This window comes from Canis lupus, chromosome 6, assembly GCF_011100685.1.
Source record: "Canis lupus familiaris isolate Mischka breed German Shepherd chromosome 6, alternate assembly UU_Cfam_GSD_1.0, whole genome shotgun sequence".
NCBI classification, from domain to species: domain Eukaryota; kingdom Metazoa; phylum Chordata; class Mammalia; order Carnivora; family Canidae; genus Canis; species Canis lupus.
This window is the reverse complement of record NC_049227.1, coordinates 62560286-62586392: the sequence shown is the minus strand read 5'-3', so window position 1 is coordinate 62586392 and position 26107 is coordinate 62560286. Positions and strand designations below refer to the sequence as shown.

The 26107-nt window shown below is 34.0% G+C and overlaps 1 protein-coding gene and 1 long non-coding RNA gene across 8 annotated transcripts in view; one reads left to right on the top strand and one right to left on the bottom strand.

Moving 5' to 3' along the window:
• COL24A1 (collagen type XXIV alpha 1 chain) overlaps nucleotides 1-26107 on the bottom strand; it is a 387148-nt gene that overhangs the window by 274379 nt on the left and 86662 nt on the right. For all 5 annotated transcript variants that reach the window (XM_038541487.1, XM_038541490.1, XM_038541491.1 and 2 more), the window contains exons 14-20: nucleotides 15885-15938; nucleotides 13756-13800; nucleotides 6780-6833; nucleotides 6659-6703; nucleotides 6366-6419; nucleotides 6034-6087; nucleotides 1644-1697 (exon numbers count right to left, since the gene is read on the bottom strand). In XM_038541487.1, coding sequence (XP_038397415.1) covers nucleotides 1644-1697; nucleotides 6034-6087; nucleotides 6366-6419; nucleotides 6659-6703; nucleotides 6780-6833; nucleotides 13756-13800; nucleotides 15885-15938 — 360 coding nt within the window. The remainder of the gene's footprint in view (nucleotides 1-1643; nucleotides 1698-6033; nucleotides 6088-6365; nucleotides 6420-6658; nucleotides 6704-6779; nucleotides 6834-13755; nucleotides 13801-15884; nucleotides 15939-26107) is intronic.
• The window catches only part of LOC111096417, a 32113-nt gene continuing 21776 nt past the window's right edge, over nucleotides 15771-26107 (top strand). For all 3 annotated transcript variants that reach the window (XR_005361325.1, XR_005361324.1, XR_005361323.1), the window contains exons 1-4: nucleotides 15771-15990; nucleotides 16403-16673; nucleotides 22068-22136; nucleotides 23503-23575. This is a non-coding gene — a long non-coding RNA (uncharacterized LOC111096417). The remainder of the gene's footprint in view (nucleotides 15991-16402; nucleotides 16674-22067; nucleotides 22137-23502; nucleotides 23576-26107) is intronic.

Sequence of the window (26107 nt, the reverse complement as noted above, 5' to 3'; positions counted from 1 at the left end):
CACTGTACTCCCTAGCATATATCCTATCTGTAACAAAAGTTACAACAGAACAATCTATGTTCATAATAATAATCTTTAAAGGTAATAAAAAACAAATTAGGTTCTGTATCCTCAGTATGAGAAGACAGGTAAACAGAAGTCATTCCAGGGAGGTTTGTATGAAAAAATTATTAAAAGCATACAGGCTCATAAAAGATATAAACATATTAATGTGTTAGTTACTATTTTAATTATCTGTTAACAATTGCTTCAGTTTCTCAAAACAATTTCCTTCTTCCCAGAATGCGAACATCAATATATTGCTGTATTTTATCTCCTTATTAATAAAACTAGGTAAACAGAGTTTTTTGGATTTTTTTTATCTATATCCAATGTGTTTTTAAATGAGACAGTAAGTAAGAATAGGCATTTGCTGAAGAAATCAGCCAACCCTGGAAGAGCTGCAGGGTAAGAAGTAGATTTTATGGTTTACCAAGAGAGGGAGAAAACATTGGTAGAGTGCTATTTCTAGAAATTCCATCTACTGCTCTGACACTGTTCATTGCTCTGATTTATTCTGAAGCCAAATTCATTTTCTTAGCTTTACTACTGTATCTATGATTCTGAATTAGATGTGTCTGTGTATTTATATGTGTATGTACATGTATTTTTTGGCTTATATTTCTGAACTAGAGTGAGCTTCAGAAGCTTTTTTTTTTTAAGATTTATTTATTTATGATAGACAGAGAGAGAGAGAGAGAGAGAGAGAGAGAGAGAGAGGCAGAGACACAGGAGGAGGGAGAAGCAGGTTCCATGGCAGGAGCCCGACGCGGGACTCGATCCCAGGATTACAGGATCGCGCCCCGGGCCAAAGGCAGGCGCTAAACCGCTGCGCCACCCAGGGATCACCTAGAAGCTTTATCTCCATGTGGCATGTATCTTTGATGCATAAAATGATTTTTATTTTATTTTTTAGATTTTATTTATTTATTTGACAGAGAAAGTAAGATAGCGCCAGCAGGCAGAGCAGTACAGGGAGAGGGAGAAGCAGGCTCAGCAGGGAGCCCAATGTGGGGATCATGACCTGAGTCAAAGGCTGACGCCTAACTGACTGAGCCACTCAGGTGCTCCATAAATTGATTTAAAAAAAAAAAAAATTCAAATGTTTCAACTTAGAATGTGTTCTATGTGAACTTGCAGGGAAAAAAAGAAACTCTACATCAAACATTCAGCCAAAGTCAAAATTTTGAAGAATAAACAAGCAAATGTGATAAATGTACTACAGACTTAACTATATTTATTTAGAATATAAGATCCAAATGATATATGCATACAGCAAAAATTAGAAGCATTTCATATTAAAAATTAAGTGGACTTTATCCCAAAATTTGATTTCATACCCCAAGTATGTGTTATTAATAGTTGTGGTGAACAAATAAACCAGCTGTGATGGAATCAGGACTATAATGTGGCTAATACCTTTCTATTCCCTTGGGATCACCTTTTGCTATAGTAGAAAAAAAAAATTAGTCCAAACTATTTACAAAGATGTAAATTTTAATGAGAATCTTTCTTAAGCCTATTATATAAAAACATGTTTTACAATTAAGTTTAATTATTATGACTTTTGTTTCAAATTTATTATCTTCCAACTAACATTTTACCTCTGGTCCTGGAGGGCCACATGGTCCTTGGGGTCCTGGGTCACCCACCTGGCCCTAAAATAGGGGTGGGGATAAAATTGTAAGCATTAATCTAATAAATACAATATGAAATGGAAATAGATGTATAATAAGCAAACAGAACTCAATGTATTATGCCACACAAAATTATAACGACTTTTCAGCAAACAACAGTCAATATATTGTGTCAAACAGAGTTGTAACTGCCATTCAGAAGGACTTAATTTGTAACCATCATCACTGTGGAAAACTTATTTAAATAAAATGTGTGTGGATGTAATATATGTTTACTCCTAATCTTGGAGATACAAACAAATTGAGTCAAGTGCTCAAATCAAGAAAAAAAAAAATGCATGGATATGTGTCTGTTACCCAGAGATAAGGCAATAAAGTTTGACTTAACAAAGTTCGGGACTCTAGATGTGGAGCTGTTTCCATAATCAACCAGAGTCTGGGACTGTCCTTGAAAATTCCTTTCTCCTTTGATACTACAAGAGGCCGCCTGGGTTAATAATTTAGAATCATCTGGATTTAAATCCCTGCTGCTAAATCTTTCTTAGCCTCAGTTTTCTTAACAATAGAAATAATAATGATAACAAGTACTAACATTGTAACAGGGTAATTGTGAGGATTAAATGAGATAATATATTTAAGGTGCTTAGCTTACACAGTGCCTGGAAATAAATGTTAACCAATTTTGTAACCTTTAATCCTTCCTTTCACATCCTTCTCTCTCTTGGATACCTAAAATTCCTAGATTGTTTGGATCATTAAATTAAAATGTTGAGGATTTGTTTTAAGTATCTCTGAAGCCATTTTCTGACATTTGGGTTAACAGCGTGAAATTAGAGCTGGAGAGGAAGTTCAGTGGAGAGAAAAATGGTCAGAAAGCCTGAAACCGGAGAAGGCTGGTCATATTCTCGAGAGATGAAAGGAGACAGTTGTCTGATACCCTTATTTTCATAAAACAACAACAACAAGAAACTATTGAATTAAAATTATTTCTGTCATACTAAGTTTCTATATGAGTTTCAAATTTGACTTAATAGGTCTCAGATTACATACAATTACAGGATACAATATGTGTTTATCCATGATTCAAGAAGTAAAGCTCAGTTTTCCATAACCACTTAAGCCATTCTCATACAGTCCTTAAGTATTCGGGTATCCGGATATAAAACAGTACACAATATAACTACTGCAATCAAATCTAGAAAAAAGCAATGAAGTGTTACATAAAACTTGATTCAAGTTCTCCTAAAGAAACAAAATCATAATTCATCATAATCAGTATCTAGGAGTCAAATTCTTAAAATGGTATTTCTCTAAAGAAAGATAGGGCTCTCACTGGAGACCTCTGGTGGCCAAAACCAAACAAGAAGCTAAATTTATAGGTTTTGAGGAAAAATAGGATTCCCTAGGTCTTCGTTTTCAGAAAAGTTAATTGACAACCAGATGTTTAAAAATACAAATTTTGGAAAAATTACTTTCTTCAGAATAAATCTTCATTTTGAAATTTTTCAACTGGTAGTTTCCTTGAATGTCGTCTTTTTTTTTTTTTTTTTAAACTGAGTTTTCAGGTAAATTTTAGACAATGGAGTAATGATTAAGTAAACTTCTATAACTGACAACTTCTAGTTAAAAATGTGGAAAGACATAATAATTGTCTTTGCTTTATTCTAAGGAAAGAATTTTCTTAACTTCTCATTGGTAGTTATCTCTGGATTTTAAATGCTTGTAGTGTGAAAGATTCCCTGTTGCAAAACATTAAAAGCCTTTCAGATCAGGACATTCTTTCTTTTATTCTGTAAGTCTTCTCTCAATGTTACAACTTAGATTTATTTGGAAAGAAAAGTATCACTAACTCCAGCATCTTAGAAAACAAGCAACCAAAAGTAGGAGATATAAAATAAAGACATCCTTATGACTTTGATATTCTTTTCATGATAGTGAACAAATGATTTAGATAGGCATTAACTTGGATAATTTCTTTTTAATATAACAGATTCGGTGTCCCCGTTCAAAATTAGGAGATTTCCAGGTCAAATCTCCTAATTTTTTCTATTAATAACATACAAACAAGTGATAAAGTGAGACACTAAAGACTCACAAATATTAATTCATAAGTCTCTCTCCTATCTTCAGTCTGATGCATATATTTTTCAAAGGCTTGATAAAACAAAAAATGGTCAACTAACTCCTATGAAAGTAATCCCCAATGACATTAAAAATGTATTTTTTATTAATATAGAAAGGTACAAAATGGGCAAGTAAACCCCTCACTCTTATCACCTTATGCTCCCTGTATCACGGCCCTAAAAAATCACATTAGTGTTGCTTCTGGTGATTTATTCCAGGAAAAAATAATATGAAGTTTTAAGACATTATGTTAAAGGTGAAACAGGCTCTCCACCTTTCCTTTAGTTTAGACTAGAGAAATACTGGTAAGCACCATCACTGAGAAAGGGAACTAAAAAGTCACAGATTTGCAAGGAAACTTAAATATAATATAGTCTGACTCCCAGTTTAAACAAGAAACTGAATATCACAGTGGTTAAATGCTCAAGGTCATAGCAAATCAGTATCAGAGCTAGGATTAAAATCTAAGTCTCTTCTTTCTCAGAGCAGTGTTATCCCCTCTGCCCTATAATAAACATACTATCAATATAAACTGTAGCAAAAAGTAAAGGAGACATTAAAAAGATTTACTTTGTATAAGCATGATAGATGACTTTAGTTTTCTTAAGTAATCAATTGTAAAGTATAACAATAATATTGATACCACTTATTACATAATATTGACCTTAGAAAGTGTGTTGAAAGAAAACCCTCATGTTATGAACAATGAGGATGGAAGAAGTCTAGGGTCTTACTTTACAAACCACTGCAGATATTGTAAGTTCCTGTTACATGATGAGAATAATCATTGAAAAACAGAAGGTTTTTGTTAGTTTCATGACCTATTCTTATGCCCCTTATTTATCTACTTTGGAATTTTTGAGATTCAACTCCAGAGCATGAGTCTGGGTACATGACTGGCCAGGTTAACTCTGAGTCCAGGGCAAAAAACTAGTGAAGCCTACCACAGCATGTCACTTGACAAAAAGACACTGAGAATTGTTCTTTGGGATAAATAATTCCTGAGAGATGTATATGAAATGCTGTCACTTTTAGAAGTCATACAAAATGAGGCATATAACTTAATACTGCTTCCTCTGACAAAAAATAAACAAGCCTTAGATGGGAGGTGACAGAGGGAAACACGATGATTTGCTCAGGGAATGACACTCTTTTTAAAATATATGTTATAATGTTACCTTAATAAATTATAATTTTTCATCTACCTTTTTCTATCTACAAGCACTTTCACCTTGAGTTGTAATCAATATTGAAATGCTAAAACAATCTTAAAATATTAAATCCTACAACAGTGTGGCACAGTGTTGAGCACAGTGTTGAGTGGCTAAGCATCTGAGCTCTGACATATATGATTACCTAGGTTTTCCCAGGTGACCAGCAACTAACTAAGGAAACTTGGGCAAATTATTTTAACTCTGTATCTCAGTTTCCCTAATCTGTGAAATAAGAATAATAATAGTACCAACTTCATATGATTTTTGTAAAGATTAAATTAGAGGTACAGACCTTAGGATTGTGACCAGTACTTTGTAAACATTCAATAAATCTTAGCTATAGCAATTATTATGACTTTCAATGTAGAGAGACATACTTTTAACTCATGTTTTAACCATTATTTAAGTGATTTTAATTAGTAATTTTAGTTTGAGCTGGGTTTCATGTTAACTGCAATATAAGATACTCTTTTTTTTCCAACTAATTGATGCCCAAAGGTTAAAAAAAAAAAAAAAAAAAAGCCAAAGAAGTAGAATATTTGTGCCCACAGAGTGTGGCATGCTACCTTTTCTTCATGATATTTCCTTTTTTTTTTTAAGATTTTATTTACTTTATGCATGAGAGAGACAGAGAGAGAGAGAGGCAGAGTTCATGATATTTCTTTAATAAAATATGCTGGATTGAAAGATATTTGGAAAAATTAAATTATTCAAAATATTTTGTATTTTCTACCCTAAATATCCATTGTTAACTTTAAATACTATCCATAACTGATCAAACAAGACCTTTAGGGCTCACAGAAACTTGGTTTTGGCCTGGCATGAGGGTGTGGCAGGAAGAATGGAATGTGAGTTGAAAACCTGGATTAACTGTACCCTAAAACTGAAGAGAAAGAATGCCAGACTGGTAGGTTTATATCCTACTTCTTATATTCCACTAATACCAACAAGTGTCAAAGATTCATGCCATGATATATACTTTGTTAATTGGAAAAAGCAGAGCAAAAGTTCAAACCTACTGAAGGCCCTGGCTTTCCTCTCATCCCTGGTGGTCCTGAAACACCAACAGCACCCTTCAGGAAGAGAATAACAGAAGATGAAAGCTATTATACCACAAAAGGCAGCTATGCCTCTATTTACAAACTACTTAAAAAATTCATAGAGTTAATCTAAAAACTTTGAGAAAATCACTTCAAACAAGATGTGTAAAACCAGTTTTGATACCATATCCTAATAAACTACATAGCTAAAATAATCATTACTCCAATCCTTTCAAAGAATTTATACTTTTTCACTGAATTTTTGTATTTATATAAACTTAATGGTAAAAAAAAAAAAAAAAAAAAGTTACCTTGTCTCCAGGATACCCTGGTTCTCCTGGCTCTCCTATAATGCCTTGTTCACCCTAGAAAGCACAATTTCATACAAAGTCATGTAAGCAACACAAACATAATAATATTAAAAAGTAAGTATTAATTAGAGAAGAATAGTTTCTCTATTTTTACTACTTCTGAGAAAATTGTATGATTGACAGTACAGATTAGATCTCATATTTAGAAACAAAATATTGGATACATTGTATTGACTAAAAAAAATAAATGTGATAAGAAATTATTTCTATGATAATGTAAATATTTAAATCACCTTATCACCTTTGATTCCAGGTAGGCCCTTATTCCCGGAAAGACCCTATAAAAAAAAGTGATATTTTGTGACATCATAGAGAAATTAAAGGGAAATATCCATTATGCAAATAGAGACATACCATTGGGCCTGGAATTCCAGAAGGTCCAAGTGGTCCAATAGGGCCAATATTGCCCTGAAAAGCAGTAAGACAGAAAGGCATCATTAAATATCCACTAGGATTGGAAAGAGAATATGGTAAAATTAATTAATTAGCTAATTAAGAACATTTCATCTCACTAAGCTCCCACATGTGCCTTGTTCTTCCACAACTTCTTTTCCTCTCCACATTTTTAATATTTGAAACTTTAGTGAGTCATCCTACTCCCTGAAGTCTATTCATACCAGTCTAGTCCACAAGGATCTTCCCCTTCCTTTATTTTCTATAATGCTTAACTGTCCATGACATTTATCTTGAAATATTTCTCCAACTAGATAATGTCTTGAAGATAAGGGAAATATTTTAGTGCCACATTCCCAGGAGGTATTCAATATATACTTCATTTGATCCTCTTCTATTTTTATTTCACTCTTTTATTGAGGATTTATTGGGTAGTTACTATGTTCCAGGGATTCCAGTGATTTCATTTCATGATTTGAAATTTGCAGAATTATAAAATTTACCATAATTCTGGAATAAACTGAGACTGAACAAAAGACGCTAGTCTACTGGGCTTCCCTGTCATTCATTCATTATTTAACATTTGTCAAACATAACATGTACACAGACACTGAAGTTGTGTGGAGGAAAGAAGATGAAAAAGACAGTCACCAACAAGTTCTCAGTTTAATTCTCCAATTCAAGATTCCTCAAAAACATAACAACCACTATCACCTCCTGCAAGCAAGTGATTTAGAAGAACTCCTCAAATACATCATCTTAGAAGACAAAGGACAATAGTCACAATAAGGGTATTGAAAAGTAAAATTTGAAAAAAAAAATGGCTTGGGGATCACTTACAATTTTTTGTGACACTGACATTTCCATTTTCCTTCTTTCTCTTGCTACCTCTCTCTGTGCCTAGCTTCTGTATCATCCTTCATCTTCAAAGAACAAGTTGCCTTAAACCTCCTTTTTATGGTTTCCAACTATTAAAAAACTTCTAAAGGTGTATTTTGTGGCAATACTAAAAGTGTTGCCCTTTTACCAAATTTCTTAGGAATCCCAGGCCCTCACTACCTACTCTTCTTTTACTTCTCCCTCCTCCAAATCCCACACTCTAGCCACAATGGACTATTTTCCATTCTCTGAACATGCTCTCTGTTTATCACGTGCTCAAAGCTTTTGAGGGTATAGTTACCAATACTGGAATGGTCTTCTGTACTGGTGAATATATTGCACTGTACTTCATTTCCTATGTTCCTAGTCTGTGCATTCTGTGATAGCAGAAGCATGATTATTGATTTTTTTATTTCCCAGATCCAGCATAATAACTGGCACATAATAGTTTTGAAATAAAGTATGAAATGAATACTGAAGAGCCTGTCAGAATAGCCAAAACCAAAAAGAAATAACAAGTGTTGGTGGGGATGTGGAGAAAAATGAACCCTTGCACACGCTGGCAGAAATGCAAATTGGTGGAGCCACTGTAGAAAAACAATATGGACCTTCCTCAAAAAATTAAAAGAATTAACATCTGATCCAGTAATTCCACTACTACCATTTATTCAAAGAAAACACTAATTCAAAAAGATGTATGGATCCTATGCTTATGGCAGCATTACTTACAACAGTCAAGATATGGAAGCAATTCAAGTGTCCATTCATAGATGAATGGATAAAGAAGATGTGGTATACAAACACACACACATACACACACAACAGGAATATTACTCAGCCATAAAAAAGAGATCTTACCACTTGCAACAACATGGATGGACCTAGAGGTTAAAATGCTAAGTGAAATTAACAGAGAAAGACAAATACCATAGGATTTCACTCATAAGTGCAATTTAGAAAACAAAACAAATGAACAGGGGATCCCTGGGTGGCTCAGTGGTTTAGCGCCTGCTTTTGGGACAGGGCGTGGTCCTGGAGTCCCCGGATCAAGTCCAGCATTGGGCTCTTGGCGTGGAGCCTGCTTCTCCCTCTGCCCGTGTCTCTGACCCTCTCTCTCTCTCTCTCTCTCTCTGTGTCTATCATGAATATATAAATTTTTTAAAATCTTAAAAAAATAAAAAACAAAACAAATGAACAAAGAAAAAAGACAAAAAAACAGATTCTTAAATACAGAGAACAAACTGGTAGCTGCTAGAGGTTAGTTGGGGGGGTGGCTGAAATACATAAATGGGATTAAGAGTACAGTTATCATGATGAGCACTGATTAATGTACAGAATTACTGAATGATTATTTTGTACACCTGAAACTAATATAATGCTGTATGTTAATTATACTTCAGAAAAAAAAAACCTTAAACAGTGATTCTAGAGCTCTAATCTCCCAACATAACAGAGCATTGCTAATAGTCTACATTTATATAATACAAATTTCAGAATGGAAAATATGACATCTTTACTTTTGAGTGAGTCCTAAAGTCTGTGAAATATAACGGAGATAAATTATTTCCAGCATGTTTAATCCTGACATATATGAGAGACTGTGAGAAGAAAAGAGTAATACTTTCCAACTTAATAAATAGATTGCAATATTAATATATCACAAATTCCGTCAGTAGGAAACAACTGCTCTTATAATTACAGAGGCTAGTTTATTCAAAGTTCATAGCTTTAAAAATAATGAGTTTCAAAAAATACAATAAACATTTCTGTCTGGAAATTATGCAGTAATAATCTAGGTAAGTATGGAAAAAATATCTTATAAACAAATAAGCAAATATTTCGTTGTCATCCTGTTGGGTTTTTTTCTATAGGCAATAATATTAACTTTGTTTTGTTAAATAGAAGACTGCGCATAGACTAATTAGATGAATGTACTTTGGGTGCACAATCTACTATTTTACTTTTTAGTGACTCTAGAAGAAATATCACAAAATAGTAAGTGTGGAGAGATATCAAAGAACATACATGTTATAAAGATTTAGTAAAATAGGAAATCAATAATTAAAATAGCATGGGTATAAAAACCTCCAAGAAGCAGCAAACATTTTGTGGTATGTTACAAATCGTGTGGAAAATCCTAGTCCTGAAAAAATACAGCTTTCTCAAAGCAACCCGTGATAAGCTAAGAGCAGTTTTTGGTTCCACAAGGATAATCTGAAAGCCTTCAGCACTCGCTGCTTACCACACTCCTCTTCCATGAGAAGACGGAGCAGACAGGAGAAATACTTCCATGTGTGGCAGCTTAGCTGAGGGTGTCTGGGATACAACACCAAAGGCAGAAGAGCCTCCCTCACAGTCAGAAATAATAAAGAATTTTTGAATCAAAGTGAGTCAAAGAAACAGAGACCCAAGGATAGGTTCCTCACATAAAACCAGCAGCTGCTAGCCAATTCGGGCTCCTATGAGTGAACACGCTATAGAGAAGACTGTGGGTTCCTCTTCAGGCTTTCCAACCACACCCACCCACACTCACAAGTCATAATCACTATCACTAATTAAGAAAGCAAATGACAATCATCTGTAAGAAAAAATCATTTAGAGAAAGCCGTCTCCTCTCTTGTCAGAAACTTGCTTCCTGTAAGGAAACAAGCAGATGTGTGCTTGCAGATAAACAGAGCAAGCAAAACTGTTTGCTGTGAAATATAAATGTTCTATGCAAATCTTTCCCAATTATCTTCATAACCTCTCCTCTTTCCATTCTACTCCCATCCCCCCATACTTCCTAGGCTACAATCCTACTGCTCCTCTTTCCATTGCCCAAACATTGCATTTTTTCACCTCTTCCGTGCATTTAAAGAGACATTCTTCTTCCTAAAGAGCCCATTTCCTATCTACTCCTCTCCATCCATGCACAATCTTCAAGATACAGTTAAAACACATCTTTTCTGCAAAGCCTCCCCTCTCAAGATAACATAAATTGCACCTTTTTCAGTGGTTTTTGTCCATTATAGCAGTGATCAAATCATATGATATCACCTATTTTTCCTTCTATGTCATTAGATTATAATGTTGCCAAAAACAGAAATCTTGTTTGTATTTTTAGGCCTAGCATCTAGTTCATGATTTGATAGCCGGTGCTCACGCTGATTTTAAAATTTAATAAATGTAAAACGGAGGTAGTAATACCTGCTCTGTCTACTCGAGGAACAAATGAGATATGTATGTGAAAGTACTTTGAAAAGTATGAAGTACTATACATATCGATGTAGAGATGAGGATTACAAAGATGACTGTTAGTATCATTAGGCATTTTCTATTCTGTGGAAAAGAAATCTCTTCCCATTAACTAAAGAGTAAATTGAGAAAGAGAAAGGACAAAACAAAAACCCCAACCAGTTGATTTTACTAAGCACTATTATGTGTTGGAACTGTGCTAAATCCTGGAATTGAAAAACGAGTAAGAATTAACTACTAGGTAGAAAAGTGAAAGTTAAGTGTTTCAGGTAGACCAACAAGCTCAAGTGCAAAGGCCATATCATAGGAAAGCTGCGTGGCATCTGAGAATAAACAGTTTTGCCAGGGCACAAAGTATGTCTGAAGATGCAGTTAAGAACCAAAACAGACTAGACCTGCTAAGATTTTGGTCTTAAACTTCAGCATAATAGCAGAAGCTTCTGAGCTAACCAACTGATAGGCTGAGTGAAGCATGTGTAAGGAATATCTTTGGAATCCAACTACCTTCCCCAGTTTCCTTTCCTTCCCCCATTGGAAAGGCCACTGACTATTGCCTACAGGTTTAATCCTATCCTAAGTTCTCAGAAAAAAAAGAAAAAAAAAAAAAACTGGTCCTTTGGGTTTTTGGGTTCCACCTTTGCATAGAGCTTCTCATGAAGCCTAAAGAAATCTCATAAGATAAATGGCATATATTTTAAGGTACTATAAGTTTTAAGAAGGTGGCATGACACATGGGTAGAATTTTGGGCTTTAGTTTAGATCACCTGGCTTCAATAGAAACTATCACTCAGAAAGTGAGTGGCCTTGGCTTGTTCTGAGAATTAAATAACCTAGCACTATGACTAGCACATAGAAAATACTAAATAAAAGTGAGCTATTATTAGGGTGATTGGGTGGAAGAATTGGTTAAGCATCCAATCTTTGGTTCTGGCTCAGGTCATGACCTCAGGGTCACAAGAGCAAGCCCTGTGGTGGGCTGTGTGCTTAGCAGGGAGTCTGCTGGAGATTCTCTTCTTTGCCCTTCCCTCCCTCGCTCTCTCTTTCTGTCCTTAAAAAATAAATAAATCTTTTTTTTTTTTAAAGAGAGCCTCTATTGCTAATTTCATTATTAGTATATGAATATTATATGTAAAAGAAAAGTTTAAATATCCCAGACTCATTCATGTTCTCTGACTCTTAATTATACTCTTGCCAACCCCAAATGGCAAGTTAAAAGTTGTTATGTTGATTTTTACAATAGTTTCAGTAACTGAACTCTTGATGTATTCCTTTGGTCAAGTTGTCACCTTCTGCCTTGGGGCAGTTTAGGTGGGGAAAAAAAACATTAAATTTAGACTCAAAAGATGTGTGTTCAAGTTCAAACTACAAATAATTGTGGCTGTAATTTATGGTATAAAACTCTGGAGTTAGAGCAAGCTGTAAGCTGATTTGGGGGGAAAATCTTACCTCTGCCCATGGTCACTTCCTATTTTTATATGGATACACATAGTTTACTTGTAAGATTCTATTTTCATTGGGCTCCTTACATTGCATAAAAGTATGTCAATCTTGCCTTTAGCTCAGCTGACTATTAAACCACATGGCTCTAAATTTATATAAAAGATCTGCAACTTACATCCCTGCCGTGAACTTTAAGTGACTGAGAGAAATATATTTATGAAGTTATGGCATAAATAGCCACCTGTTTGCTTTAGTGAATAATCTCAAATTTATCTGATAACTATATATCTGGAGTGCATTATTTTGGTCTCTACAGAATTGCCTTTACTAAATTTTACTTTGCCTACATCAGAAACTCCAGTAAAACTCAGAGTTAAATTCACTGAATAAAAAATTATTAAGTGGACAAATAATACAATCACACTTTTAGTTTAATAAGTTATTTTTTTAAGATTTTATTTATTTGACAGAGAGCGAACACACAAGCAGGGGAGGGGGGCAGAGAGAGAGAGAGAGAGAGAGAGAAGTAGACTGTGTAGGGAGCCCTATGTGGGGCTCAATCCCAGGACCCCGGGAGAATGACCTGAGCCAAAGGCAGACTCTCAACCGACTAAGCTACCCAGGTGCCCCTAGTATAATGAATTAGGTATTAAATGTTTAGCAGCAGGGACACCTGGGTGGCTCAGTGGTTGAGCGTCTACCTTTGGCTCAGGGCGTGATCCCAGGATCTGGGACTGAGTCCCACATCAGGTTCCTTGAATGGAGCCTGCTTCTCCCTCTGCCTAGGTCTCTGTCTCTCTCTCTATCTCTTTTTCTGTGTCTCTCATGAATGAATGAATGAATGAATGAATGAATGAATGAATGAATGAATGAATAAATTCTTTTTAAAAATAAAATAAAATGTTTAGTAGCACTAGTGAAATGCAACTACAGTCTGTTGTTCAAGATGTTTCCCAACTATCAATTCAATTTTATTCTGGAAATAAAATCTACAGTTACCATTTTCTATGATATGGTATGGCATGATATTTAGACCTATCTGTATCTATCCAGGCCAGATGGTATAAAAGCCTTTCAAAGGAGAGAAGTGGCTGTTTGATGCCATACTTTTGAAGAAACGGAGTCTTAAGTGTCTATTAATGAGACAGACATAAATACAGATGTACACATAAATCTGTAGAAATTTGTTGTTTTAGGCTATCATAAAGTTTAATTTTTTGACTCATAATGCTAGTCTAATTTGTGTAACTGGTGGGAAAATACATTTGAGCAAGGCTGATATCCAACAATGACACTGAAACATCTAATTTTTCTAAAGATTTTAAAATGCATCTAACAAATATAAACACAGTATTTTATAGGAATTTTAATGCTTGATACTTACTCTAAGCCCAGGAAATCCCGGAGGACCAATGCTACCTACAAGACCCTATGTAAAAGAAATGTACACAGTTGGTTAAATACAATTGCAAACAACTAAAGGTATTTTCTAAAGACAAACCAAACACTTCCAGAAAAAAATATATATATCAAATTTTACATTATGCATCCTCTTAAGGAGTGCAAATCTCTGGTGGTAGTTTATGTTCTTCAAAAATGCCCTTGGCTCCAAGTTTTTGGAAGCCAGGACTACCACCTAGCCTAGGATATAGATTGTTCTGTGTCTTTTATGTATTTAATAAAGGAAGTAAATCCTATAAATCATCAGGATTGTAGATACAACCAACCTATGTATAATATATATAAAAATGGGTGGTCAGCATATGGAGTTAGAGGAGCATTTTCAGATGATTTAAAACACTACCCATTCTTGAAGCATAATATTTAAATTCTCTACACTTCACTTTTCTCATTTATAAAATAGGAATAATAACATTTGGGGCACCTGGGAGGGTCAATTTGTTAAAGTGTCAGCTTAGGTCTTGATCTCAGCTCAGGTCTTGATCTCAGGGTTGTGAGTTTAAGCCCTGCTCTGGGTCCCACAGTGGGCATGGAGCTAACTTTAAAAAAAAGAAAAGGAGTAATAACATTTGTTCTCACTAGTAGAGATCACAATGAAAACTGTCATAATGTATAAAAGGTTTTGAAAATTTTCTCACAAATGTAAGAAATTGCCAATATCATTAATTATGTATACAATAAATGAGATTTTAAATTATCAATATTAATTTTTCCAATAGATTTGTGATGATCCTTTGAACCTGTCATTATAACCATTATGATCATTTCTAATTCACTCCATGGCACTGTTACATTATTTACATGATACAAAGTACAGGAACAGTCCCTCTGCCTTTGTTGCATTTCAAGTTCTGTTTTGAAAATAAGGTACAGTAAAAAATAGAATTATAAGCCAATAAAATAAAATATCCAGTTTATTCTTATATTATAAAAGATATTAAAGCCTGAAAATACTCTTCAAGATGCACTATATTTAAGTAAAGAGCAGATTTCAAAAAGAAATATTTTAAATATGGGAAGACCCCAACCCTAACAAACTTCATGTATATTTAACTGACAAAAACATTAAATAAGATGGCTTCACAGTTAGTTATGCAAGGACATAAATGTATTAAAGGAACAAGTAAATAATGCTTACTTTATTACTCTTGAAATGAAAAGCTTCCCAGAATCAAGGGCAAGAAAAGTATGGTAAACATTCTACTTAAAACATCATTCAGGTTTTTAACAATTTATTTGGAAATCAGTTCTACTCTCATCTGCCAAGACTACAACAAATAAAACTTTGGCTAAATTAACAAATAAATCAAAGAAGTCTTAATTTAGAAAAATGAATTAAAAAGAAACTACTTTCAAATGCCTTACGTATAAATACTAGTAATTTTTACCTATATCTAAATATAGGAACTATTCCTAATTTAAGCTATAAGGATTTAGTGACTGACTCTAATTCACCTTAAGATCTTATGGAATAGATTAGAGGGAGGTGATAGACGTTCTTTGAGAATTAAAAAAAAAAATTCTAATGTCAAAAAAAACAACAATCCATCATTATTCCTTGATAATATAATTAAACTAATTATAGAATGGCAACTCCCTAATCTGAAAATAATAGCTGAATAGTCTCAAAGGAGATTTCTCTACAAACAAATACCCAAAGTCAGGTAGATCCATGACAGGCTTGAGTCAAAAAGAGCTATCACTAAGAGCAAATTTTTACATGAGGCTTGTTAGTATCTTCATGTACATGAAAGGCTTCCCCCTCATTGCAAAAACATATGTCACATATGTCAGTATTATGATCATCTATTTCTAATTTTTTACTTGAGCAGTTACATTTAACAGTCACAATAATTAATTTTAATGATTGTCTCCCAAGACAGAACTTATTCATAACATTTGTGTCTTTACAAATTAGAAATGTGTACAGAGACATCAAAACTGTCTGGCCAATAGTGCTTATTTGGATGTCATAATGAGGATGGCAAGTGCAGGTGCTGTGGCGTCTGAGTGATGTCAGATTGCAAGGCTGGACTATCACAATGTACTCACAGGACTGCCATCAGGGCCAGCAGGGCCTCTGTCTCCAAAGTCACCTGGAAAACCCTGGCCCAGGGAAGAAAGAAGAACGGCCGTTGAAGCCAACACAGATAAGAAAGTCATAACCTCTAAATTGTAGTACAACAAAAACTTGTATTTGTTTTTTTATAATACTTCATTGATTTTGTTCAGTATAATATTCCTACATTTTACAAAAATTATTTTACATGCCACATAATATATACAAAAAACTAAGTTGGAGAAAATAAACATTTGTTCGTCACAATATAAAGAATCACTGAATAAGAGGGAACGTAACAAAGATTTCTCTGACCAATTCATTAGTTATCTCCATTATTTCTTGCCATTCCTAGACCCAAATCACAAAGAATGAAATGGCTAATATTATTTAAGCATGTACTTAGCACACTTACCATGTGCTAAGATCTTTAAACACTTTATTATATACATACTACTTCATTTTATCTTCCTAACAAGTCAAATCAATGAATACTATCCTCACTTTGCAGTTAAGAAAACTAAAGCACAGAGAGCTTGTCACTTGCACTCCACCAGTGATGAGTGCGACTGAGATTGGAATGGAGGAAGTCTGAATGCAGAGTCTGCTCTTTCTCCTATTCTACACTGAATATTTTAGCTCATCATTTCAAGATATGATAAACATATAACAAATCATTTAAGTACTTTGTTATTGGGGAAAGCCACAATGCACATAAATACTGCAACCATAAAATGTGGTGCGACTGAAAATCAAGCTTCTCCAGTGCCTACCGTGGGGTAGTAAGTAATACACTTACTTATTATACATCCTTTTGTAAAATAACTCAATTACTTGGTTACTCTTACTTTATATACTACAATTCTTCTCTAAATATTTGCCACTAGATTTATCAACTTTAAAAGCTCACTTTTTAACAACTACTTTGTGAAATAATTTATAAGATTATCATCAACATTTTAATAATATTCATTTTTAAAATTTTTGTAAAACTAACAGAAATAAGGGGCACCTGGATGGCTCAGTGGTTGAGTGTCTGCCTTTGGCTCAGGTCATAATTCTGGGATCCTGGGATCAAGTCCTGCATCAGGCTCCCTGGAGGGAGTCTGCTTCTCCTTTTACCTATGTTTCTGTCTCTCTGTCTCTCATGAATAAAAAAAAAAAATCTTAAAAAAAGAAAAAGACTCCCAGAAATAAAAGTACATCATTAGAGTCTTATAATCTCTTTATTTAGGTAAATCAGTTATTTAATACATATTTAAAAGATTGTCAAAAATCACTGGTTACCAGTACAAATACAAATGGGCTAAATTTAAAAGATAGTTTAGCAATAGGAAAAAAAAAAGTGTGATGCTTCTAAGGCATCGTTAACTCATACTAGAAGTTTTTCTTATTCTGTAATCAGAGGATAATGCAAAAACCATCTGTGTAGTCAAACATATTGTAGCCATACCCTCTTCAAAGTCAGTTGAAGTTCAGGCAGGCGTTTTGCTTTCATTGTCCTTGGAAGTCAAATTCTGTTGTCAACAAGCTCACATATCTGCAATACATCATACTATTTGGTATGAGCTAATAAGGGTATTTCAAAGTATTTATGATGTGCAGGTAATGGAAAAAGTGGAGGAAAAATTCTGTAATAAATCTGAAACATGAGAGATGATTGATTTTTTAGATAGATCATTAGGTTTTTCAGAAAGTTCAATGAAATCATAAAGACTGGGGTACATACTGCATGATTCCATTAACATGAAATATCCAGAAGAGGCAAATCCAGAGACATTAGAAAACAGATTACTGGTTGCCTAGGGCTGGTGATGCAGGGAGAATTGGGCAGTGACTGCTAATGGGTACAGGGTTTCTTTCTGGGTGAAGAAAATGTTCTAAAATTAATGTGACAGCTACACAACTCTGTCAGTATAATAATCACTGAACTGTACATTTTAAAGAGTGAATTTTATGGTATGTGAATTAGATCCCAACAGTTTTTCTTAAAAAATGAAGACACAATCAGTCTGAATAGTTGAGACAGACTGAAAACATCCTTGGGGACTCACTCAGGATTGCCTAGAAGATAACGTTATTTGGGAATGAGTGGCTCCATCCTCACCCAGTAGGAGGAGCTGCTCTCCAGTTCAGTTTTCCATAAAACTAGTGATTTTCCCCCCCTAGGGGGAGAAAGGGGAGGATCAATTCTATGATCAATTCTTCACTTACCACAAAATCTGCACTAGCATAATAGGTAATGGAAAACTTATTAATTTCAACGTTCTATTCTTCTGGCAGTTCAACATTACAATAAATATTAGCTGTTCAACTTGACTTTGCTCCTAAAACAATGTAGTTAAACTGAGTAATACCTACTTTTAAATTTTTTTCTGTACTATTTCTCCTCTTACTTAACTTCCCAATAAACAATTCATTTCATTCTATTTATTTATTTACTTACTTACTTACTATTCATGAGAGACACAGAGAAAGAGAGACAGCGACTTAGGTGGAGGGAGAAGCAGACTCCCTGGGAAGCATGATGTGGGACTCAACCCCAAGGCCCGGGGATCACAACCCCAGCCGAAGGCAGACACTCAACCACTGAGCCACCCAGGTGTCCCTTCATTTCATTCTTAATTCTCTCGTCTAGACAGATATCATTTATTTATTTTCTATCCTTCTTAGATATTGACCATTGGGTCATCAATTTCTGAAATAATTCCTATTAAACCTAGATATACTTACCTGTATATGAAATATAGCACAATTAATGCCACAAAAAAGCATTGTTATATCTATCTACATACTGGACATTTATTTTCTTTTAAAAAACATCATACCAATGTTTTTATGTTGTTGAATATGTCATGTGTTTACTATTTATCAGTTATTTTATTTCTAGTAATTATATGCATGATTTTTTTTTTTTTTAATGCAGGAGAGGTTCTGTGTTCCTTTAATTAGGAACCTAAATGTTTGCAGTCACAAGTCTCCATTGTCAAAAACTGATCTTAAAGGATTGGTTGTGAAATATGGAACAATAGTGAGAAAACACTTTGCCTTTGAACTTAGAATACAAAAGATAAGTTTCTATAGTTTCTTTTTCCACTTGAGAGAATTTGCTATAATATAAAATACTAAATTTTCTCTCACATTTACCTAGTAGAAAATTATAAGCATTAATTTAAATCAAATTGTGCTTTCCTAGAAATACCTTTATTCCTGCCAAAGGATTTATTAATCATTTTCTGGGATTATCATCCATAGGGAAGCTTGAGTTTTTGCTTTCTTGCCCAATTTGCCAATTTCATCAATGTAATAACTGTCTACTAGTGGGCAAGCCAGAGTCTCATTGTTTGTTCTGTGTTGTGCATAATTCTCTTTCTTACATTTTAATCATTTTGATGAGTTATAAAATTTTATTTTATGAAGAATATGACATTTCAGGGATTTCATTTGATCTCTTCAAGTCATGAATAATGTTCTTGCTCCTTTCCACTGTTTGATCAGTATAATGGACAGAGTTTAAGGTGACTTCCTATGATTCCGACCTCCTGCTGCTGCTATTCATGCTTTTGTGTGATACTCACCCTTTGAATGAGGGTGTGCCTATGATCTGCTTATTCTAACAGAATATAGAACAGGTGATGGGATGTCACCAATATGATTACATTATACTATATAAGATTCCATCTTAGCAGCCTGGAGCTAAAAACCTTCCTTGCGAGCTTGATAAAATAAGCAGCTATGATGGAGATGCCCAAATGGCAGGGAATTGTGAGTGAGCTCTAGGAACTATGATCAGCCCATAGGACCTAAATCTATAGCCAAGACCTGGTCTACAGCCATAAGCCAACAAAAGGCCTAGGGGTTCAATTCTATAGCCTTGAAGAAATGAGGTTTTCTCACAACATGAATGAAGCTGGAAGTGAACTTTTCCCTAGCCAAGCCTCCAGATAATCGTGCAGCCCGCTGACATTTTGACTGCAGGCTTGTGACCCTAAGCAGAAATTTTATAGTTACTTAAAACTTTAAAAATTTAATCTAATTAAATATCTATATTTTAAAAGCTTCCTCATTTTGGTATTTCATATTCAACTAGTTCCAAATGCAAAGAATTTTTATCATTCTTCATGAATTTTGTATTTGTAATTATTAAATGCAAATTTAGGAGTAATATAAATTGTTTAAGAATGCAAAATATTTCAGTTTCTAGGTGCATCTGTTGCAAATACTGCACTAATTCTATTCCCTTTGAAACCATAAATCCTAACACAAACAGAAGGAAGAAAATAGAAGTCTGCATTATCAGGAAACAGTACTTCATTATACAGGATTCTATTGCATTCATACTGAAAGAAGAATTAGATAAGTTAATTAATTCATCTTTCCTCTTATCTAAGTGCTTCTGCTGCCTGACCAAATTCTCGCCACAATCTTGAGCAGTTTCTATCTCTATTTTTGGCAGTGACACCACCTACAAAGCTTCATGATGTTCGGACATGAGATTATAGGCCACAGATACAAAGAATTTCCCTGAGGCCTAAAGACATTAAATTGTGATAGCCAGCCTCAAAGATGGACCCCCATGATTCTCACTTCCTGATATTAATGCCTTTGTGTAGTATGCTCTCATTTTGAATCATGACTCACCTATGTGACTAACAGAATATTGAAATACAGTGTATCTTCTGGGGTAGGTCATAAAGGGCACTACACCTTCTACATTGCTGTTATGGACCATGGTGCAAGCCAACAACCATGCTGTGAAGACATTCAAGTTCTATGTGGAGAGGTCTCTATGAATAGGCAATGAGGCCTGCCAGCATCTAGCACCAACATGGCTGGCCTGCAAGTGAGCCACCTTAAAAGCTGATCCTCCAACCCCAGTCAAGCCTTCAGATGATAGTAGTGTTACCCAAAATCTTAACTGTAACCTCATGAGAAACCCTATGTTAGACCCACCCAAATAAAGTATTTCCAAATTCTCAACCCACAAAAAACTCTGAAAAATAATATATAGTTATTGTTGTTTTAAGTCACTAACTTGGAGTAACTTGTTTTATAGCAATAGATAATACATGGCAATAAGAGTGGTCTAAATTACAGGTCATATTACACCAATGCTAAGTGCTGGATCCTAAGTGACATGGGCACTTATGTGTTTTGTTTTTAATATATTTATTTATTTGCGATGTACAGGGTCCTCAAAAGTATAGTGCCCAGATCAAGTTTGTCTCTTGCCTGGAACCTAACAGTGGTACTGTCAATCAAACATAGTAGTTACATAACACTAAGAACTATTCTAGACTTGGTATGCCTAAATATGTGCATGGTATTAATATTTTAGAGGATAGATACTATACTTGGTAGTATACCTAAATGTCTTGAAATAGTGGGAAACTTATTGCTTAGAGAGTCTAGTAAAATTATTATTTTCCGAATTCTACAAATAAATTAGAAAAATACTGCATATAAAATAATTAGGAAAGTATGAGGACCAAAATAACCATAAATACTAATGACTACATTTATGGAATTTTATTTTATTTTTTTTTTAATTTTTTTATTTATTTATGATAGTTACAGAGAGAGAGAGAGGCAGAGACACAGGCAGAGAGAGGGAGAAGCAGGCTCCACGCACTGGGAGCCTGACGTGGGACTCGATCCCGGGTCTCCGGGATCACGCCCTGGGCCAAAGGCAGGCGCCAAACCGCTGCACCACCCAGGGATCCCCATTTATGGAATTTTAAAAAACAAAAGTAATGCAAAATTTTTCTGTTAAAAGCCACAGTTAACTATGAATATACTTTGCTAAAAAAAATATATATATACTTTGCTCTTTTCAGAGAACAATGGTTTAGAAATAGCATATTCAATTTAAAGTAATGATAAAAAATTATCATAAAAGACACATACACTAAGTAGGCATTATCAACAAAAATTGAAATACAACTTTTTCTAAGACTAAGCAATAAAAAGAGAAGATAACTAACTTGTCTTGGCTTAGAAACACTAAAAATAAAACCTGGTAATTACCTCTGCACCTTTTAAACATGAATATATATTACCACGAAATTGTGATATTTTTAAATCCTTCAAAAAGAAAGTATAATTACTATAGGAAAAGGCGAGAGTGTGAAGTACTCTGTGTAGATTCAGTTTCTTCCGCTTTCTTTTCCTCACAGGTTGGATAATTTGATCCATACTTCAAGCGTCAACCATGTTCTGTTAGTTGAAACTAATTTTAAACTTAGGTAAGAATTTAAGAACTTTCAGCCCAATTCTCAGAGATTTAGCATCAAGTCAGGCTTACTGTTTACCTAGTTATGATTGGGGCCCCAGTTCTCACATTCAAATTCTTGCTTTGTTCTTAAAGCCTAGTTACCATTTTATACCCCGGTTGTGGAAATTGCAATCTGCTGCCTTCTTGTGTCCATGAAGCAGTTTTGGTATACAACATGTTCTATCCCTCGATCATAAGGGCCCCACCTTATTCTTGTCATTTTTCCTCACTGAGAACCCAAGCCAAGCCTCATGGCCATATTTACACTCACATTCCTGACTTTGATAACCTACAGGACTCTTGAGTTTTCCTTTACATTATCTGCCCTAAAAATAACTGCCTGTCTGAATTTCCACCTGTTAGTTTTATAATCTCTAAGAAATCATGCTCTACCTGGACATCTCCCAAATTATCAGCTATAGTTCATTGGGTATCTCTCTTTTCTATTTATCCCAACCTGGAAGGTAGGTTTAATTCAAAGTCCTGATCTCTTCCATACATCTTGTTAAGCTATTGTAAGCCAAATATAGTCACTACAGACTAAAACTAGTAAGTAAAAATCAGAAAATACATTTTTCTGAAAGAGAATCACTTAAAAGTTAATAACATTTTTTTTCAGAATGCTCTAGCAACAGTAGTACTTTATCTATAATCGAATTAACCACAATCTTTTCCTCGAACAAAGGAAGCACTGTCTCCAAATTCTTGATAAAATGTATGTATCTGAGACCTATTGTGCAACACGTATTTAAGACTGTCTTGGGCTAAGGATAGAAACTAATAACAGATGTCTAACAGAAGGATTTTATATTCTGAAATTCTAACACTGGAGTTAGAAGCCAAAATACAGTTTACTTTAAATAGACTCTTCTAACAGAAAGATGTATGAGAAAAGAGGAGGAGACACTCCTTTCTATAGTTAGAAAAGTAAACATCTCTGAAGTCTAGGTGCCTTAAGGGTGTTATTTTGTCTGCCATTCTAAGGCAGACAATAAGGCATATTTTGATTTTCATAGGAAGAAAACTGAGTACACTTTTTCTTTGTCAAACTTTAATGTAAAATGATTTGATTATTTATAATCTATTCCTATCAGGTCTGAAAAACCCCTTCAAAAATCTCTATATTTTGACAACAATTTTCTAGGTGTTATTGAGAATAAATTCCAGCTCCAATTTCATGTTTATCTTCAATCCCAACAAGTCAGTTCTGGCATAAATATTTTAGATCTGGAGTCATATAAATTTGCATAACCAACTTAGTACAACAAAGAGACTAGTGATTAAGTCAATCTGGGAGCCATGTAAAATGCTTTTTTTTTTTTTTTAAACAACTATAGAACTTCCTGACTGTGGCATTACAGAATGAAGTTTGAAATCTTTGCATTAAAAAAAGAAGCTGCTTACAATTAGGTAATACTTATAAAATCTGATGTTAACAAATATATATGAAACCTCTCCCTGCCTTCTCTCTTTTTAAATAGCTTTCTTTTTTCCATTATAAATTGGTGGATGACTTATGCTTTTAAAGAATCTGGTTCATCCAATATGTTCCAAGAAGCTTTTCCAATAAAGACAGTAAAAGCATATAAAATAGAATGGTAGTTCTATGGGATTTAAGAGTCTTGACCAATAAAGATGGTCTACTACTTTGTTTTTATCAGAGATCTCTTCAGAAAAAACTTGAGATAAATTCAACCTATATACATACATAGACTGCATAAAGAATGGATGAGTGGCACTTAGAGGTCTGTGGCTGTCTTCTAACATTAACTGACAGTAATGATTTTGATCCAAGAGGGAAGGAAGGAAATAGGTAAGAATTATAATATCTTAATACCTAAAAGCATAAGTACAGAAATATTGACTAATATCTGACTGATCACATGAGGTCTTTAAAAATAATTAACGATTATTAGTAAATACCTTATACTAAGATCTTCAAACAAAAAAATAGTTTATACTACAGGGAAGAAAAAACTTATCAAAGGCCAATGACATAAGACCAAAAGACAAATAAACTTGTTAATATAACTACTTTTACATACTCTAATCCTAAAATAAACCAAACTCCCACCAAAATTAGTTTTCTTTTCCTGCTTGAAAAAACAAAAACACATTGTGTTATAAACATCAATCTGTAAACACTGGATAAATACAATGTTTCATTTTGGGGAAAAGTTTTCAAGGAAGTAAGATTTAAAATGAAAAATCTTTTAACTGAAACGTTAAATTTAAAAATAGCAGTATGAGGCTAAAGACTAAATAACTCTTGAACAACCAAAATAGTATGTTATTTTGAAATGTTTCCATTTTCAAAAGAGTTCATATAATATTTATACTCTCTAGGAGAAGATATCTCTTACTTGTAAGTCTATCATTTTATTAAAAAAAATACAGAAATAACTAAGGAAGCTGATTCACAACAACTTAATTCCATGCTTAGAGTTTATTCAGGAAAATAAGTGATGATTTAGCCAGCAGTAGGAGCATATGATTGATAGCAAAAGTTTTCCAAGCCTAAGCTTAGTAATGTTACCAACTCACTGAACAATTTCGGACAGTACTCTTACTACCCCCCCTATGTTTCTGCATGCAATACACCTAACATTATATGTTATGTCTCTCTATATAAGAAAGACACATATATATTAATATTTTGGTCAACTTCATATCAAACACACAGCTTTAGTACACAGATTAGAAACCGACTCAGTACTGCAAAGAAGCTCATCTAGATTAATATTTAGAAGGAACTGAACTTGTCTTTTGAAGTTTTCTATGTCTATTTTGACTTTCAAAGTGTCTTATATCATCCATAATACAGAAAATGAAGTAATTTATTTTACCAGCTTCTGGCCTTAATTTCAGAGACTTTAAAAACCTGTGTAAAATATTATATAAAACTTTTTTTTTAATTTTTATGTATTTATGATAGTCACACACAGAGAGAGAGAGAGAGAGAAGCAGAGACAGGCAGAGGGAGAAGCAGGCTCCATGCACTGGGAGCCCGATGTGGGATTTGATCCTGGGTCTCCAGGATCACGCCCTGGGTCAAAGGCAGGCGCCAAACCACTGTGCCACCCAGGGATCCCAATATTATATAAAACTTAAGGAGTTATCCAAAAAGAATTATTAGTTTTCTACAAATTACATTATAAAAATTACTTTAAACTGAAACATACTCTATGTTCATGAGATTGCATATCTCCATCTGCCTAAAATTTGAGGAAATGAGCTAATTTAATACAAAAAAAGAATAATCAGATTAATTAAAGGAAAGTGATGATTATAATACATCTAAAGTACATCAGAAAACATTCATACTCATGAGAGTATATGAAATAACATGAGATCTGTATAGGAGTATCCTAATAAAGCATGAATCCACATTTCTAAACAACTCTGAAGTCGGCTGAAAACTGGAAGTAACTGTCTTTGACACATGCATACCCAAAAGTTTTTTAGATACAGGTATTTTCAGATTTTAATATTTCCAGGTTTCTGTTACATTCTTTCAGATATATAGGTTTCTGTCCTCTCCTTTATGGTGGGCTAGAATGCTTTAGCTCTGCCGTAGTATTTGAGTATCTACTTCATATGTAGTAACAGATAGTATACATAATTTAATAAATTGACAAGAAAAAATGGCCAAATTTGTTTTCTACACACTTAATATTTTCTACATCAGAGAGTGGATACATCATTTAAAGATATTTTTCTTTTACTATTATTAAAGCAGTACTAAGTAATCATTTTTCCCATGGAATTTTAATCATCTAATTTGAAATACAAGTGTCCCATAATGCATAATATCCCATGCTAATACATTTGCCCTTACTTAATGTCAAAGCTGTTTGAAGATGATTTTACTTATAATAAACAGAACATAGGGGAGCATTTATACATAAGATACACTTCTAAAATAGTGTCTGAGGTCAGCCT